This window comes from Hippichthys cyanospilos, chromosome 8, assembly GCF_059441005.1.
Source record: "Hippichthys cyanospilos isolate Australia breed blue-spotted pipefish chromosome 8, RoL_Hcya_1.0, whole genome shotgun sequence".
NCBI classification, from domain to species: Eukaryota; Metazoa; Chordata; class Actinopteri; order Syngnathiformes; family Syngnathidae; genus Hippichthys; species Hippichthys cyanospilos.
The window spans coordinates 550,628-564,455 of NC_142376.1; the positions used below are offsets into that span (position 1 = coordinate 550,628).

The 13,828-nt window shown below is 51.4% G+C and overlaps 1 protein-coding gene across 2 annotated transcripts in view; it reads right to left on the reverse strand.

Moving 5' to 3' along the window:
- The window catches only part of gfra1a (gdnf family receptor alpha 1a), a 39,693-nt gene that overhangs the window by 14,752 nt on the left and 11,113 nt on the right, over window positions 1-13,828 (reverse strand). Inside the window, exon 4 of one of the 2 annotated variants that reach the window (XM_088421010.1) lies at window positions 8,130-8,267. The exons of the other annotated variant lie outside the window; for it this stretch is intronic. Within the exon in view, the coding sequence (XP_088277136.1) occupies window positions 8,130-8,267 (138 nt within the window). The remainder of the gene's footprint in view (window positions 1-8,129; window positions 8,268-13,828) is intronic. 2 annotated transcript variants of the gene reach the window in all.

Consider the following 13,828-nt stretch of genomic DNA (forward strand, 5'->3'; position numbering starts at 1 on the left):
CCTCGAGCCATCCAATCAGCTTCCCCCTCCTTTCGTCTCTATCCAGCCGTTTGATGTTTCTTCCTTAAGCGTGAAGTTCATTTAAGTCCCCAGTTCGCACTCCGTTCTTGTCGGGTCGTTGCTTGTTTTTTCCTCGCTGTGTTGTAGTCTCCTGGCTCGGGATATTCCTCAGTCTTCCCGCCTCATTTTGTTTGAGACGTTTCCTCTCGGCTTCCCTGCGTTTTTGGGTCCCCTCCTTCGTCACAATGCCACATCAAGACACTATCTAGCTATCTCTATCCGTCTATCTTTTTTGTCTGTCCTTCCATCTATCTTTCGATAAGGATGTTGTGCTTGTACTGATTTGGACAGTATTAAAAAAGTAAATCTAAAGAAAACAATCTCCATCCACAAGTGCAAGAGAACTGAAGAGACTAACAGTCCCTTTCACCATTAGCGGTCCAGCTTACAAGACCGCGAGGTCACGGCCATGAGGCCACTTAACGAGGACGTAAGGGGCGTCCGGGCCGCTTTGCTAATGTCTTCCCGCCCCGGGAACAAAAGCCGCAGTGTGCGTAATCACATGAGCCAGCCGCCCGCGCTTCCTGGTCGGATGCGAAGACGCTCACTGTCGCCGAAACATCGTGGACCGGCGGCTGGCGTGCGCGCTTCCATTCTGTTGGTACAGAAAAATTGATGAACGCAAGACCGATTCTCCGCAAGCCCAGTAAAAAGGGAAGGCGCCGTAAATATTTCTTTGGGAGCGACATTGACCGGAAGGACGCGAATGTTGCGCAATGGCCCGCCTCTACGAGCCCTTCCGAGGGAATACGGAAACGCCGCCGCGCGCGATGATTGGACGAGGCCAACTGTGGAAGGAAGCTATCGGAAATCGTCCCCAAGAAAGCCCGCCGGCGTCGACAAAATCATCTTTGAACGAGACGAGACGCGCATATCAAATACATTGAGCGACTTGACAGCAAAATAGTCAATTGCCGCAGCCCGGAGTTCCAATCAGCCCGCTCAGATGGATTGACGCGTCCAAACACAATACGGATACAGCATCTAATTATCTTAGCAAGTCACGAGCGCCGCGGTTTCACGCGTGCACCGCGTCTGCAACTGATGATTACTTTCAGATCACCTTTGATGGCGCTTCCTTTCATTTCAATGGGGAGAAATGATTTGACATACAAGTGCCTGGAATTGAACTCTTTTCTCAAGGCAGCACTGCACTCCTTTTTGCTCCTCTATAAAGTTCCTGTAAGACTTAAGCGTTCCCCCGAGTGGATTTTCTTTCTCTCCCGGCGCTCCGTCCAACCTTGCCGCCCAATGACGGCAAATGGAAAGCACTCAAGCAAATCAGGGCCGCCTCCGCAGCGCCCGCGTCCTCCTTCCGTCACCGCTCGCCGGCTTTTACTTTGCGCCCGCAAACGCCGCCGCTTAACGAGGAGGTCGCCGGATGCGCTTTGATGGACTTTAATCCGACGGCCGCGAGACATCCGCGAGCTTTTTGTTTTCATCCGCGAGCTTTTTGTTTTCATCCGCTTCGCTTCAATCACGACACCTTGACCGCCAAAGCTTTAGCGACAGCTAAACGCGGACTTCTTTTCATTTGGTTCAATCAGACCGTACCCTGACCGCCGACCGGCAAAGCGTGACACGGCTGCCCAACGTCAACCAGTCTTGCCAAAGACTTGAGAGAACCTGTCTACTGTCCAAATGTTAAAATGCTAAATGTCTGTAGGGCATGAAGCGGTCTGGGAACACGCGCCTGGCAGCTCAACCTTTCACCACAAAGTTAACCTCGGGATAAACACATACGTCACTAAGCTAAAGCTGAATGGCTAAAGTGCCACTTTGCTGCACAACTTCACCGTGTTTTGAAATTGGTATCGATCATGTAAGAAAGCGTTCAAAGGCAAATGCCAACTGGCTAAATGCTAAGACAACCTCTACTCTTAAGCTTCTGCAGAATATCAATGCGTTTTATAATTCGTACTAAAGATGTGAGAGATATCAAAGGCATCTATTTGACCAAGAACCTTTGGCGAAATGCTAACTGGCTAAATGCTAAAGGAAAGGAAGCGGTTCGGAATCGCGCGCAGTTCAGACGACGCGCCTCAAAGTTCAGCGGCGAGTTTTCACCGCAGAGCTAAAAGGCCAACCTCAGGACGCTCGCCGCCAACGGCTAAAGGCTTTGGTCGCCACGGCGACGGCTAACCAAGCTCTGACCTGCCGCTCGCCGTGTGTGCGAGCGAGTGCGAGTGCGAGCGCGTGTGCGTGTCCTGTCCAGATGCCTGCCCGTGGTTTATGGATATTCATTACAGAGCCATTACAGCTGAGGTTACACAGGATAAGAGGGATGTTTTATCTGGGAAGGCATAAAACACACAGCGGCGCACGCGCAAACGTCCGTATCTGTTGACACGGGAGAAATGAAAGCATCCGTCGTGGCGCGCGGCAGAGATCGACCTGATGATGAGAAGCAAATTGCGCGCTCGTTCCCGAACGGAGGCCGGGGGAACGGCGGGGATCCATTTGGGAGAACGCGACAAAACCTCGCGGTTTATGCGCTGTAAAAACAGCATGGGCTTATAAGGCGCGTTGTCAGTTTTGGGGAGCGTTCAAGGCTCTTAGGTGCAGAATTTTGCGGGTGCAGTATAAAGCATTTGACAACAACACCAATGTGACCAGCATCGCTGTTTGGGATCCCGGCGGTCTTTTCGTCTTGACGGCTGTGCTTCTCGTTTTCCTTCATGCGCAAAAGTCCTGATTAGAGACCGCTATTTGTATGGTAAACACGCGCTCCGTGCGGTCGCGGCGTCCAGCGCTTTGTCGCCGGCGGGAACCTGGATGTCATCAAGCCCGCATGCCAATGTCCAAAAGCCACTTGAGCGGAGCGCACGCCGTGTAAACATTAAACACATTTCACACCTGAGGGCTCCTGGCCGGGATTTCGGCACAAACACCCGGCTTTTTTTTCCACTTTCCCCCGCTCGGAAAGCCACGACAGATGCGCGTCCTCCTCTAATGGCTCCGTTTGAGCGCCTCGGCCAGCCCATTAGGGGCTTCATGAATCCTGCGGCCTGACAGCGCTCCTGTCCCGCGGACACGCTCCAGATGTGCTGCCCGCGTCTTCCCGGCTTGTAAAGACGATGGCAGAGATAAACGACGCGCGACCCCCCCCCCCCCCCCCCGACCTCTCGAGCGACCCACCGCCAGTTCTCAGCGCGCCTCGTTGAGCTCGTGGAACTCAGGAAATGGAGCTTTGAGCAGCTTTGTTTTCAGGACACGGCCACCTTCCTCAGATGTTCCTCAGTCAAGCAAAGCCTCAAACTGTGAGCGTCATGAATTTGAAAACAAAACCAAATCATTCTGACACTGTCTTTTGTTGTCATTGGAATGTACGTTTCCCCGTTCTTCAGATGCTACTTTTTCTTTTATGTCTGATTGTCTATTATTAAAGTTGACTGACTTATCCACTTGTTTTGTTGGCATTCCCCTTAGCGCAGCTCCATCCTGTGGCTACTTAACGCAAGCTCAGCCACTACTGCAGCTTCTATCCTAGGTAGCTTATGATGCGAAAACACCTTTAAACAAGGCCATTTGAAGGGGCGCCTTTGGAAAATGGGGTCTGTGACATCTTCAAAAAAAAGGATTTGCAAACGATCGACTTTGATTTGGACTTATTTATCTTTGTGAATTGTGACGTTTGGAAGCGAATCCGTTTGATGCTAAGTGAAACCACGCAACGGGGCTCTGTGATTGACTTTGTTTTCTGGCGCGCTCGTCGAAACATAACCGACATTCTCTTCTCTCGTGGCCGCCAGAAACGTACGCGGAGGATTTATTAAGTCGGTTACAGTAGACAAGGCGGGACGCCGGAGAACAAAAAGAAATTTGCTTTCAAGCCGCGCCAGACGCTCGGCACCGCGCGCTGTGGCCGACTTGCATCCGCGCGCAACACCCCAGTGCCTTCATTAAAACCGCTTCCTTTGGACTCGGAAATTGCCCCTCGTCTTCCCTCGATTCATCCTTGTCCGTTCCTGTCAGCTTTGGATCGCTCCCTCCCTCTTTCTCGCTTTCTCTCTTTCTCTCTTTCTTTCTTTCTTTCTTTCTTTCTTTCTTTCTTTCTTTCTTTTTTTCTTTCTTTCTTTCTTTCTTTCTTTCTTTCTTTCTTTCTTTCTTTCTTTCTTTCTTTTTTTCTATCTATCTGTCTATCTGTCTATCTGTCTTTCTGTCTATCTGTCTATCATCCATCATCCATCCATCATTCAGACTTCTTTATTTTTTGAATCTTGCACACAAGCAATAAGCTAAAGTTAAAATGAAGTGAAACTAATAGACGTGCTCCAAAAACTAAACCAAAAAACACGTTGCAAACATTTTCTCTTGCCGAAGTTTTTGCGCGGCTCCACTCTGATCTTTCTCCTTCATTTCTTTTTGCCGAATGCCCAAATCCCCAATGAGCGCAGGCCGGCGACCGTAGCCACTTATTGAGCGTCTGATGGGACAGGCGAGCTTTGTCCTTCAAAAGTGCACATTTGGGTCAACGGCACCCCCCCACCCACGCACACACGCACTCCGACAGATGCACAAACCCCGCAATTAGTGGGCCTGCCCCCCCCCATAGCGAAAATTTCCATCTGGCGAACATCGCTCCTTTCGGCCTATTGTCGGCGCCTCGGTTGTTTAGTCGGCCGCCGCCGATGCAAACAAAACCCAAACGGCAGCAGAATTGTAAATAATACGCTCCCAATTTCCGGCTGGAGCATTTTCACAAGCGAGCGGGCCGGGGAAATAACGGGGGCCTCGCCATGCAAAGTCGCCATTTTGCTCCCGGATCCCCGCCGAGCTAATTGACGTCCTGGCTCGCTGCGACCGATCAGACGGGAAGGCTATTACGCCGGCTCTCGCGATGGCGTTTTTGCGAGACGTTTGCAGAAGAATAACCAGAGGTTTTTTTTGTTTGTTTTTTTTTTGACCTCATATGTCAAAGCGACAGGCATCCAAAGGAAAGGGGCCGCTTTTGACGTTTGGACGTTTTGACGTTTGCGGCAAGCGGGCCGGAGAGTCAGAGGAAGCGCGCGGACCCGGGAGTGCCTTTTTCGCCAGCCGCCGCCGCCGCCGCAGACAGCAAGATCAGCCGCGTTCACGCATCCGTTCTTCCAGCCCGATTTACGATTTGAAAAGGCCTTTTGCCTCCCGACACATACGGGCCGGCCTCCCAAGCGCATTTGATATTTTATGCGGCCTACTAAAGTGCTCGCTTCACGTTTCTCGCGGCGGGGAATTTGTATTTTCGTTTAGCCAGAAAATCTGCGCTGCAATTAAACCCTGTGCTTTATAGATCTTCAGTGAAGCCTTGTTTCAGGGAAGCAAAGACTTCATAGTGTCTGTTTGAACTTCGTTTTGTCATTTTTCATGTTTTGTAATACATGGATGCCATTTTTAGGAAGTTTTCGACCACAGATTTTTCACTTGCCCGATCTTATTATTAGCCACATTGGGCTGACGTTGAAAGGCTCGCAACATTGGCAAATACATTTTTATTTTGGCACCTCAACATGTTCAGTGGCTTCAGCACTACCCATACATATAAAACAACAAAATGGGGGGGCTACACCCACTTTATCCTTGGTCAGTCCGTCGGTGCCTTTTTACCCAACCGCCACCCGAGGGCGACATTTGACTTTTTTGGGGGGTCCGTCATTCGTCAGGCGCTGCTCTCATACTAATACTTTTTTTTCTGTTTTGCAATTGCTTAAAGTTAACACCACAATTTCTTCTTGTAAAACATATTTAAAAAGCAAATTCTGAACATTACTTTTGGTCGGCCCGATTGTGTACAGTATGAGTTTTGCTTTTTGGCTCGCTCGACTTTTTGGGCGTACGGTAACCCTTTAAAAACAACAACAAAAAGTTGGGTCGAATGAATGGCAAGTGTGCTTGTTGACAGAAAAATGCAGCATTCACTGAGGACTCGTGCCGACAATCGCGAAAGCGCCTTCATTTGCCCGGGCGGGCGGGCGCACCGCACCGGTCGCCGTTGGGAGACGGAATTTGGTGGCGACCGCACGACTTTGACTTTGCACTCGGAGAGGAAATTGCTTTTTTTTTCTTTTTTTGCCTGGCTCACTGCTACTCTTTAAGCGCCTTTGCCGCCGCAAGTACATTTCAACCTTCGCTTCCCCGACTTAAGATGCGCTTTGCATGGGAATCTCTCAAGTTGAAGCGCGCCGACTTTGCGCCCCGCTTCTTTACGCTCGCACACACACAAAGTTGCTTCCCTATCGTAATCGGGACGTCACGTTGACTTTTCCGACCTCTAGACTCCAAAAGCGAGTCCCCGCGAAGACGGTGAATTCCGGAATTTGGTCCCCGCCATGAGGCGAAAACCAAGAGCGCGCGCGGAAGCCGAAGCGGCTCCTGCCGTCCTTTCTTTTGTTTGGGCCCGGCGCCTCACCCCCATTAATGCTCGGGCTCGTATTTGTGTTTGGAGGCGCCGTAAAAGATAATCCTGTCGCAATTGGCCGCCGCTTTATAATGAGGAAGATCGGAGGAGGGGGCGGGCCGACGTTTTCTCCGCGTTATTCAAAGTCAGTACACAATTAAAGGGCTTTTTTTAAAGGGCTTTGTATCAAAATCATCTATCTATATTTCTCCGCTTGAATACTGAGCGCTTTGAAGAAGAAAATAACTCATACCGTTTATAGGATGCGGCCTTACTTTCGGCCTTCGTTTGTTGGAAAAAGGTGTGTCTTATATTTGGGGAAATACGCTACATTTGTGTCTACCAAGATTGGCACCAAAGCCTGCCGCGCGCATTCGTTTGCTGGCCGGTGCAACAACAACAACAAAAACCAACCCCCCAAAAAGTGCTCTTTTGCCATTGATCTGCTTTGAAAGAATTTCGGTAACCAAAAGCCGCGAAGTTCCAGCAAATGCTCTCGTCTACTCAAACGTTTGTTTTCCTCGCTCGCCCTGGCACAAAAGCGCCTATAAAAGGCCAGTAAAAATATGAGCTGATACTAAATATTGGATGAGGCTCGTTGAAGGCGTAAAGCCGGGCAAGAAGTGACGATGGCGCAACGCGAGGTGAAAAGCCAAAGGTGGCCGATCCGTCCCGTTTATTGCAAATCCTCTGGAGGGCGTCGATTACTGCCGGGATGACAATTTTTCAGGGGAGGCGGCCTTTCCGCTTAAGCCCCAGGCTCCTTTCCCACTCCTGCGGGAATACGCCGGGATCCCCTTTTAATGAATGTGCTCCGCCGCGCATCGCCTCGATCGCCACGGAAAATTTCTTCAAAGCTTGCACTGGAGATGCCTCTCAAATTCAAATCCCATCTCTTTGTCCATCTTGGTCAATTTCTGCACCCCAAATTTTTCCAAGATAAACAAACGGAGGAATCGGGTACTCATGAAGGCCGCCGATACCGCCCAATGATACTTTAGGGCTCCGCTTTTCAAAGTGGGGCCCGCCGATGTCAACGGTTCTCAAATTTTTTTCAATAATAATGCGCAATCGGCTTTATGGCCTTCATCGCGACACTCAGGAGGAGTGGCTAACGCGATATTATCTTGTCTTATCTTATCTTGTATCGGATTGTATCGTATTGACGATTTGCCCGTCCGTCCTCCAAAATGGAAACGTCCCAATGACACATCGGGCCCATCGGAAATGAGACAAGGTCCCGTCTTTCCGCCACCCCGCAGCTGTCATCCATCTTTTCTCCCGGGCTGATTCGCCGCAGGAACGGCGTCCGCCGTCCTCTGAAGGACGCGCCCGTCAACGACACTCGACCACCGGCCGACACTTGTCCCAGACAGAATTTTTGAAGTGCGCCACGCGCCTCCTTTTACTACTTTTGAGAGGCCCGGAAACCTTTGGAAGACCAGTGCGCGGTCGGGCCGAAAGAAGCGTCGGTGACGGGCTCTTGAAAGGTGATTCTTCAAAAGCCAGGGAAATTCCTATTTTTATGAGTAATATGTTTTGTAATACAAGCATGCAATCACTAGAAAGCCGTCAAACATTAATGAGGCTTTGGGGGTATTGCCAAAATGCCACCGTTAGGGCTACCGGATGTGACGTGGCTGGGGCAAAAACACACGCGCGCGCAGATGCACACACACAGGCACAAAGTTACCCAGTATGGCCCAGTTGGGGTGGGCCCTCCTGTTTCTACTGGGGTCCCGCAGGTCCGTCGAAGAGGGGCCCCCCCGGGTCCGGTCGCCCACCCTCGACGGAGACAAAGTTGCCCGGCCGCTCCGGTGTTCGGCCCCCTCTGCAAGAAACGCGCTGGGTTCAGGAGCCGCGCCGGGCCGCCTCGGCGCGGGTCGGAGGGGGGCCGGAAGGGGGGGGGGCCGCGGGGTTGGGTGCGACGGACGGGGAAAGTCAAACGAGCGGGAGGCTCACTCACATTTTGCCCGGGAGGTGACGGGGGAACGAGGGGCTTTGCCGACTTTCATAAGCCGCAGCTCGGGATGCCGCGTGGAAGGATTTGCCCCCGGCTACCTGACCTGACTAGTAGTGGTAGTACCCAATGGGTGGGGGGCGGGTAGTACGGTGAATACAAAGCGCGCATCAAATTTCAGCTCACCACTAACGGCCGCCGGTGTCTCCCGCTCATCAAACGGCGCGACTCGGCTACTCGGCTAAGTCCCGTAGGCGAGAATTTTACAGCTCGCCAAAAGGTACTCATTCAGTCGGTTACAAACGCAATTCATTTCAATACTAAACATCAATTAGATGAAAATGAGTTCTTATCAAAGCAAACCTCTGCCCGTGCTAACACATAGCAAGGAAAATACCTGGCCCAAACGAAAATGCTGAGCAGCTAAATGAATGCAAGGCAGCACTATAAAACATGCTATCATTAGCGAGCATCTTATCGACAAATATATTGAGTTTAGGCATGTTATCATAAATGACGGCGTTCTTTCAAACAAAGGACAGCCCACAGACACAAATTTCACAGACGATAGCTTTCAACTGAAGCTGCACCGTCCTTCCTCGCTGCAAAATGTAGTAACAAAAAACTAAGGTCAAGCCAGAAATCAGTTCCAAAGTGTGAGGGCAAGTTATAGACGTCTTCGGCCAAAAACTTTGATTGGCAGCGCGAAAGGGGCCACGGCAGAAGGCCGACTGAAACAAGCGGCGCCATTGTGTAGCGCCTCGCTTTGATGTTCGCTCTCGTCAAGCGTCTCAACGATCCGCCGCCCGCAAAAGCCGGAGAATTTTCCACTAAAGCGGAAGACAAAGGCGGTGATGTTTTCCCGGCCCGCTCGCTGAAAAGACGACAATTGTTTGCGAGGCGGGCGGATCGATGGGGCGGGCTCGCCAAACGAGGAGCTCCCGTCGGCCGCCTGGCAAATTGGGGCCGCGCGGACATGGATTTTTTCCTTAAGGGGGCGCCTGGAGATGAAAGGCATGCAAATGGACGCGCCGCTGCCCTCGTTTAACACGGCCCGCCGCAAACATCCGCGCCAAATGAGCGTTTGCTTATTTCTTCCCTTATTTCTTTTCCAGGGACAAAACCGGGCAGGCGCCTGTACTGCGTATGGGTTTCCTGTCTTTGAACGGGCGCGGCCGCCATGAAAAAAATCTCATGAGCTCGCTAAAAGCTAACCGGCTCACCAAAGTTGAATTTGAAACCGCGGCTCGGCGGTTAGGACCTTGCCCTCGCAATTCCACACCCGAGTTCAAATCCACCTGGCTCCGGCCTTCCCGCGTGGAGTTTGCGTGCTCTCCCCGAGCCCGCGCGGGTTTCCTCCAAAAACACGCACGGCAGGTGTATTGGACGTAGTAAAATTGCGAATGCCACTGCTTGTCGGTGGGTGTTCCCCGCCGACTGTCCAGAATAAGCTGGGATAGGCACCAGCGAGCCTGCGGCCCGCTTGAGGATAAGCGGCTTTTAGACCAACTTTTCATCACCGCCGGGCCGGTCGGAACAACATTTGCGTCACCGGCGCCGACGGCTCTCGATTGAAGCCGCGCCGTCCTTCCTCACCGCAAAATGGAAGATCCGCAGCGGCCAAAAACAAAGATCAAGACAAACAAAGCGCAAATGAATCAACTGTTACAGGGTGAACTACGATTTCCGCGGAAATCTTGATCCGCGGACAGGCACCGGGCGGCGGACCGGCGCTCGAAGACCTCTTGCCTTTCGTGAATTTTGAAAATGTGCTCATGGGAAAAAAAACCGCGACGCAATCGGAGGCTACGACAAGGGACAGCCATGACAAGAAATCCTCTGGTCCTAACTTGTTGTTTCGGAAAGGTGAGAAGTCAGTGTGTTTAATCAAAGACGAGCCACGCGGCGTCCACTCCGGAGGAAATTCCATTAAAAGCCCGGCCTCCTCAGCCCGACACTTTAATCCCGCGGGCCGACAGCTGAGAAAGCTCGGCCCACGCGGGTTCGACGTGGCGGGTACGGCGGGCACAATTACGACCGCGCCGAGAGTTATGCAAATGCCGCCTAAAACTAAAGCGCACGCTGACATCTGACATATTTTGGCACGGAGAAAATGTTACGCCTGCCGCCGGAAGAGTACCTGCGTGAAAGGGGTCGTGGAAAAGCAGGACCTTCCATTCTACACGCGCTATAAGGCGCAGCCAAAAGCCTTCCGTTTTCTCAATCGGTGCGCCTCACACAGCGCGGAAACCACCGTTTTCCTTTTTGGTTGACGAAAAAAATCAAAAACCATTTAATCGTCATGTAATTCTTCATTCTTACCATGCATTTTCCACACTTGAAGGTGCACCTAAATGCCTTGAATTTTGGGAAAAGCTGACAGGTGCTCCTTATAATGCCATGCGCTTTATACCACGCACTTTTTATTTTTGATGTAATAAATATAAATAAACATAAATACATTTCATCTATTTTCCACCCTATGAAGCCTGCCTAAAAGCCTCAAAAGCGTTATGCTTCATAGTTCCGAAAATGCGGTATTTTGTGCCTTGAAAAATAAAGCGTAAAACAACAACAACAATATGGCAAACGCTGCTTCTGTATTTCCATCAGTTAGATCCGATGTTTAAAAAAACGAAATCAAATGGTTTTGCAACTTGTGCCCGAACTCCACCTCTCGCCGTGCGTGCGTGCGTGTCAATGTGCACGCGCTGTGGAATTTCAGCGCGCGCGAGAAAGTTAATTGCGCATATTTGCATGCGCGGCAAAGCGGCGGCGGGCGGCGGACCTGCCGGTTCTGGCGCCGGGCCACCTCCCGCTGATTGGAGCTGTCGGCCGCGTTTATTAATGATGACAAATGGCCCCGCGGCCTGGCATCCAATCAAAGCTCTCTCGGGGGGCCCGGAACCCGCCCGCCGCCCGACTAAATGACTTTCCCGGCCAGACGGCGGTCCGGCCGCCGACCCGCCCGCCGACCCGGCCGCCTCCGGCGGCCGGCGCGGCCAAGGCGGGAAGGCCATCAATTAAGGAGGCTCGGAAGGAGAAAGAAGTGGCTGGAGGCTTTGACCTTTGCGAGGATTCCGATGGAAGGAAAACACAATTTGACAACAAATCGCGCCCAAATGCCATCACGTCATACACTAATTGCTACTAAAGGAGCCCTTCTAAAGGCAGCCCAACAACTCCATCTCTTGTGTGCTGTTTGTATTCTTTTTTTTGCCATTATCTTTTTTGTTTGCTTAGTTTTTTGTGCGCTTTTTTTTTTAAATATAGTGCTTCTCTTTTGTAGGGTGTTTTTGTTTGCGATAACCATTTTGTTTGCTTGTTTTTTATTGCGTACTTCTCTCTTTGTGTTTTTGTTTGCATTCATTATAATGTGCATCTCTGTCGTTTGCTGTTTTTGTTCTTTTTCTTTGCTTAGTTTTTTGTGTGATTTATACGTCAGGGCCACCGTCTGACAGACATGCAAAATGTCATTTTTCCAAGTCAAAAATGCCTACTTGGGCTGAATTCACAATAAAAACAATTTGGGATGGGCTCGACTGAAAAATGGCCAACATTTCCAGAGGTGCTGCCAAACAAGTCGGGTATTTCTCATATGGAGGCGCCCTAAAAAGGCAGACAAATTTTGGCTGGGGAATAATAAGAAGAAGAAGGAAACAGAGGCAGTTGAGGGGGGCTCGCAGTCTCCAGAGGGGGGAACAACGGCTCGGGCGGGCGACAAAACTATTTTGGGAGTAAAAGAAGTCGTTTCCAAACTAATTCCGGCCGCCGCCGCCGTTTCTCCTAATTCCATCTGAAGCATTTCAAGTGGATAATAGTGCTTTTAATACCTGCCGGTAATCATTTGTGGACACGGCGCATTGCTTCCCTTCCCCGACTGCGGCGATAAACATCTCCATGGCAACAGAGCCGGACCCGTCCCAGATGATGGACTACTTCATGAGAAAAGTGCAAAGTATGCCGCCGAGACCGGCGCCGGGAAAAAGCCCGTCGTATGGATTGCTAATAAACGCGCGCAGGACAAACTTCAAGCCCTTTCTGTTGGTGCCCCCCCCCCCCCCCCCCCCCACTCAATACGGCATTTCAACTCCAAAGACGTTAATAGAAAAAGGAAAACTTGTTGGGAAGGTCAGTCTATTCTTATATTAGTGCTTCGTTATCACTCTTTTTCTTGGCTACTTTATTATTTGCTCTATTGTGTGGAATGTAAGTGGTATGTAAGCATGTGACAACAAGGCTTTCGAATAATCGTGAAGTAACTCGTTCCCGCAGTCATGTTCTGTAGTGTTTTCTTTGTGTTTTGGTAAGTGTCGGGGTTGTCTGTTCCTTTCGGTTCTTGGTATTTGTCAGGGTCGCAAAACACGGGTTCAAAACGAAAGCGCAATGGAATAAATCTAATGTTTTGTAAACGCTTCACATTTTCTTGCATTCATATCCGTACGGTTTAGATTTGCCGGCATCTAGTGCAAGCTGCGGAGGCCGGGAGGGGCTTCCTCCCACCTGCGGTCCCTTCTGACCGTTTCTCATTTTCCCCAGATGGGGTGATTGAGTTTTTCCTTCCTCTTCTGGGGATGCCGCCGTGGATTCGTGATGTTCCGCATGTCTTCTTTTTCATCTGCCAAGCCCTTTGAGACTCCGCCGATTCAGGGAGATCCAAAGCGACTTCCCGAACGGCATCCATGGGAAAAAGATGCCGGGCCCCGTCCGCAAGAAGGAAAAAAGAACGGGAGGAGAGGGAAGACGAGGTCAGCCGAAGCCAGTCCCGGAAGGGCCGCCGGCAGGTTCTGCCCCCGAGGGATAAAGCGGCGCGGAGAGGTTGGAAAACAAAAGAAAAGGAAAAAAAAATCAATAGCTTGTTGTAGACAGGGCCTCGAGTTTCCAATCTAACACGGCGCGCGATCGATTGGGCCGGGGGGAGAGCGGAGCGGCCGGGACGGCGGCGTCGGCTCGGCTTTGCTCAGGTGTCGCCGGGCGAGCTTTTCCCAGCTCCGCGTACTGTCAAAAGAGCGGCCGCAAGGAACGGCGTGGTTTGAACGGCGTGGTTTGAGCGCCGCGGTTTGAGCGGCGTGGTTTGAACGGCGTGGTTTGAACGGCTCGCGAACGACGGGACCGGGGACCTTCGGCCCCGCCCGCCGCTCATCAGCTTATCATATCACGCCGACGCGGTTGTAAATCAGGCGCTTTGCTCTGGAGCGGGCTCAAAAAACAAGCAAAAAAATCAGCCTGCGACGGAGCGGATGGGGAAGGAAGGGAGGGGCGGAGGACGGTGGCGGCGTCGAGCGGAATGATGTCACGGCTGATTCATTTCTGGGAAAGCGCGAAAGTCAGCCGGGAGCGAAGCTTCTGGAAGCCGCTGGCAACGTTTCACCTTTCAACCTCGGGCCACTCCGTCGACGGCGAGAGAAGTTCACGTCCGCTTCTTCGGGCCT